Source organism: Lepidothrix coronata, unplaced genomic scaffold (genome assembly GCF_001604755.1).
Source record: "Lepidothrix coronata isolate B3197 unplaced genomic scaffold, Lepidothrix_coronata-1.0 Scaffold213, whole genome shotgun sequence".
In the NCBI taxonomy this organism is placed as follows: domain Eukaryota; kingdom Metazoa; phylum Chordata; class Aves; order Passeriformes; family Pipridae; genus Lepidothrix; species Lepidothrix coronata.
In genome coordinates this window covers 1421809-1424979 of record NW_016690393.1, presented here as the reverse complement: position 1 = coordinate 1424979, position 3171 = coordinate 1421809, and the positions used below count along the sequence as shown (strand labels likewise).

The 3171-nt window shown below is 71.9% G+C and overlaps 1 protein-coding gene across 1 annotated transcript in view; it reads left to right on the top strand.

Moving 5' to 3' along the window:
- The window catches only part of ASB16 (ankyrin repeat and SOCS box containing 16), a 6258-nt gene extending 4765 nt beyond the window's left edge, over positions 1–1493 (top strand). The window contains exons 4-6 of the mRNA XM_017833287.1: positions 416–908; positions 978–1091; positions 1184–1493. Coding sequence (XP_017688776.1) covers positions 416–908; positions 978–1091; positions 1184–1369 — 793 coding nt within the window. The 3' untranslated portion in view covers positions 1370–1493. The remainder of the gene's footprint in view (positions 1–415; positions 909–977; positions 1092–1183) is intronic.
- The last annotated feature ends 1678 nt before the right edge of the window (positions 1494–3171 follow it).

Below are 3171 nucleotides of genomic sequence, written 5' to 3'. Positions count from 1 at the left end.
GACCACCGCCTCTAAACCCCCCCAGAGCTCAGCCAAGACCCCTTATGCTGGTGGGGACCCCTGTTTGCAGCCCCCCAATGCGGCACCTGTGTCCTGGGGGTGTCCCATGGGAGCCAGGGCTCTCTGAGGTGTCCCAGGGGTGTCCTTGGGGTGTCCCTAGTGGTGTCCCAGGGTTCTCCAGGGTGTCTCAGGGGTGTCCCTTGGGATGTCCCTGGGGGTATTCCAAGTGTGCCAGGGCTCTCTGGGGATTCCTAAGGGTGTCCCTGGGGATGTCCCTGGGGGTGTCCCTAGGGGTGTCCCACGGGTGCCAGGGCTCTCTGGGTTGTCCTGGGAATGTCCCTGGGAGGCGTCCCCACAAGTGCCACCTCTCTCCATGAGTGTCCCCCTCACCCTCACCCCCCACACCCTCACCCAGGTGTGCGGAGCTGCTGCTGGCGCACGGCGCGCGGGTGAACCTGGGCACGCGCGACCGGCAGGTGACGGCCCTGCACGTGGCGGCGCGCCAGGGGCTGGTGGCCCACGTGGAGCTGTACCTGCACCACGGCGCTGACCCCTCCCACCGCACCCACCAGGGTGAGACCCCCCTGAACGCCGCGGCGGCCGCAGCCGAGCACCCCAAGGACGCCGAGCGGTACCTGCGCGTGGCCGAGCAGCTGCTGGCGGCTGGTGCCGACCCGGGGGCCGCGGGGCGCAAGGGCCACACACCCCTGCACAATGCCTGTGCCAACGGGCACCCCGGGCTGGCCCGGCTGCTGCTGTGCCACGGCGCCGACGCCACCGTCCCCAACGGCGCCGGTGACACCCCCATGGACTGTGCCCTCCGCGCCGTCCACGAGTACCGGGACCAGCGCCCCGAGGAGACCCTTGTGCTCCTGCTTGACCACGGCGCCCTTCCCGGGCACCCCAAGGTGGGTGGTGGGGGGTCACAGGGTGGTGGTGGCCGTGTCACCCCCTCGGTGACACGGCTCTGCTGGCAGATGCTCAGGTTGTGCTGCCAGCACCCGCCGGCGCTGGAGGTGATGCTCAACGCCTACGACCGCGTGCCGCCCGCCGAGGGATGGGCGGAGGACGTGCCCCCCGAGCTGTGGGAGGTAAAGGGGTCCCCTGAGGTGCCCTGGGGTGTCCTTGGGTGTCCCTGCACCCTGGTCCCAGCTCGCTGACCCCCATGTCCCCCCCAACCCAGGAGCACCAGGAGTTCTACACCTCGGCCGTGCGCATGGCGGGGCAGCCACGGCGGCTGCAGCACCTGGCACGCTGGGCCATCCGGAGCCACCTGGGCTCCCGCTGCCACAGCGCTGTCCCCAAGCTGGCACTGCCACCCGCCCTGCGACGGTACCTCCAGCTGCACATCGAGGGGGTCATTTCTTGAGAGCAGCCCTTGCTTCCCCACTGGTGTTCCCTCCCCGTGTTCCCTCCCCGTCTCCCCACCACTGTCCCCTCCCTGTGACCCCCCCCATGTACTGGTGTTAATAAAAGGATGTAGCAGAGGTGGCTCTCGAGGCGTCTCTGTCCTTGTGGGGAGTAGATGGGCAATGGCTACTGTTCTGGGGGGTCAGGGGACTGGGGGGACAGGGCCAGGGGGTCACAGGTCTCAAGGAGGTGACAGATGGGCCCTGGAGGATGTGGGGGCTGCAAAGGGGGGTGACAGGCTCTGGGGATGTGACAGCCAGGGCTGGGAGTGTCCAGACCGGGGAGGCTCAGGCCCCAGAGGGAGTTCCTGGCCCGGAGGGGGCTCAGCCCTGAGGTGGGTTCAGCCCTCGGGGGCGGTTCAGCCCCGGGGTGGGTTCAGCCCCCGGAGGGTTCATTCAGCCTCCCGGGGCGGGGAGGGGGGCTCAGCTCCAGAGGGGTTCAGCCCCGGGGTGGGTTCAGGGCCTCGGGGAAGGTTCCGCCCCCGGCAGCCCCGCCCAGGGGGTGTCACACGTGGCTCCCGAGGCCCTGCCCCGCGGAGCCCCAGGCCCCGCCCCAAACCCCGCCCTCCGTGACCACGCCCCCACCGGTCGCGCCCACCAATCATGGGCGTGATGACCCACCCACTGACCCCGCCCCGCCCCGCAGGCCCCGCCCCTGCCCCGCCCCCTAGAGGGCTGCGTTCTGCTAACCCCGCCTCCTTCTCCGCAAACCCCGCCCAGTAGGCGTGGCCACACGGGCGGGGCTGTGACGCGACGCGCGCGCGCCCACCGCCCGCTCCCGCCCCCTGGCGGCGGCGCCGTCTGACGTGGCGCTTCCGGCGCGCGGGCGGCGGCGGCGGGAGGCGGTGAGTGGGGAGGGGGGGGACACCGGGACCCCCGGGACACACCGGGACCACCGGGGACACAGAGGGGATGGCAGGGACACACCGGGATCTCCAGACACAGCGGGATCCCCGGGGATACAGCGGGACCCCCGGGAATGGCAGGGACGCCCCAGAACACAGCGGGACAAACCAGGAGCCAGCGAGGACGGCAGGGACAGACCAGGACTATTGGAGACCCCCTGGGGATGGAAGGGACACACCGGGAGGGGCAGCGACACACCAGGACCCCCGCGGATGGTGGGGACGCAGCGGGACCCCCGGGAATGACGGGAACACACAGCAGGACCCCCGGGGATGGTGGGGCACACCGGGACCGTGAGGGACTAGCCGGGACGCACCGGGACGAGCAGGGACCCCCCGGAGCTGGCAGGGACACAGCGGGATCCACTGGGCCCCCCGGTTCCTTCCGCCGCCCCGGGCCCGGCCCGGCTCTGCCCGTGCCGCCCGCCCCCCCCGCCCCTCTCACCGCATCGCTCCGCTCCGCCCAGGTCGGGGATGGGCTGACACTGCCCGGGCTGGCACCGAGGGGCTGTGGGACCCCCTGGGACCCTCTGCCAGCCCCGGCGAGGGGAGCGCGGCCCCGGCACCGCTCGGGAGCGAGAAGGAACCGCCTGCGGTGAGGAACTCCCGTCCCTCGGGATCTCCGGGTAGCGGGAGCAGCACCGGGATCTGTTGGAAGGTGACCGCGGAGTGGTCCCTGCTGCCACCCCGGGGGTCCCCGCTGGCATCCACACCGGGCACGAGGGGCTTGCGGAAGGAATAAAGACCCCAGGCTGAGCAGGGGGATCCCGGAGATGGAGCCCCCCGCCGCCCCCCTCATCCCGGGGGTGGGGGACGAGGTGACGCTGGTGGCCGGGCTGGCGGTGCTGGCGCTGGCA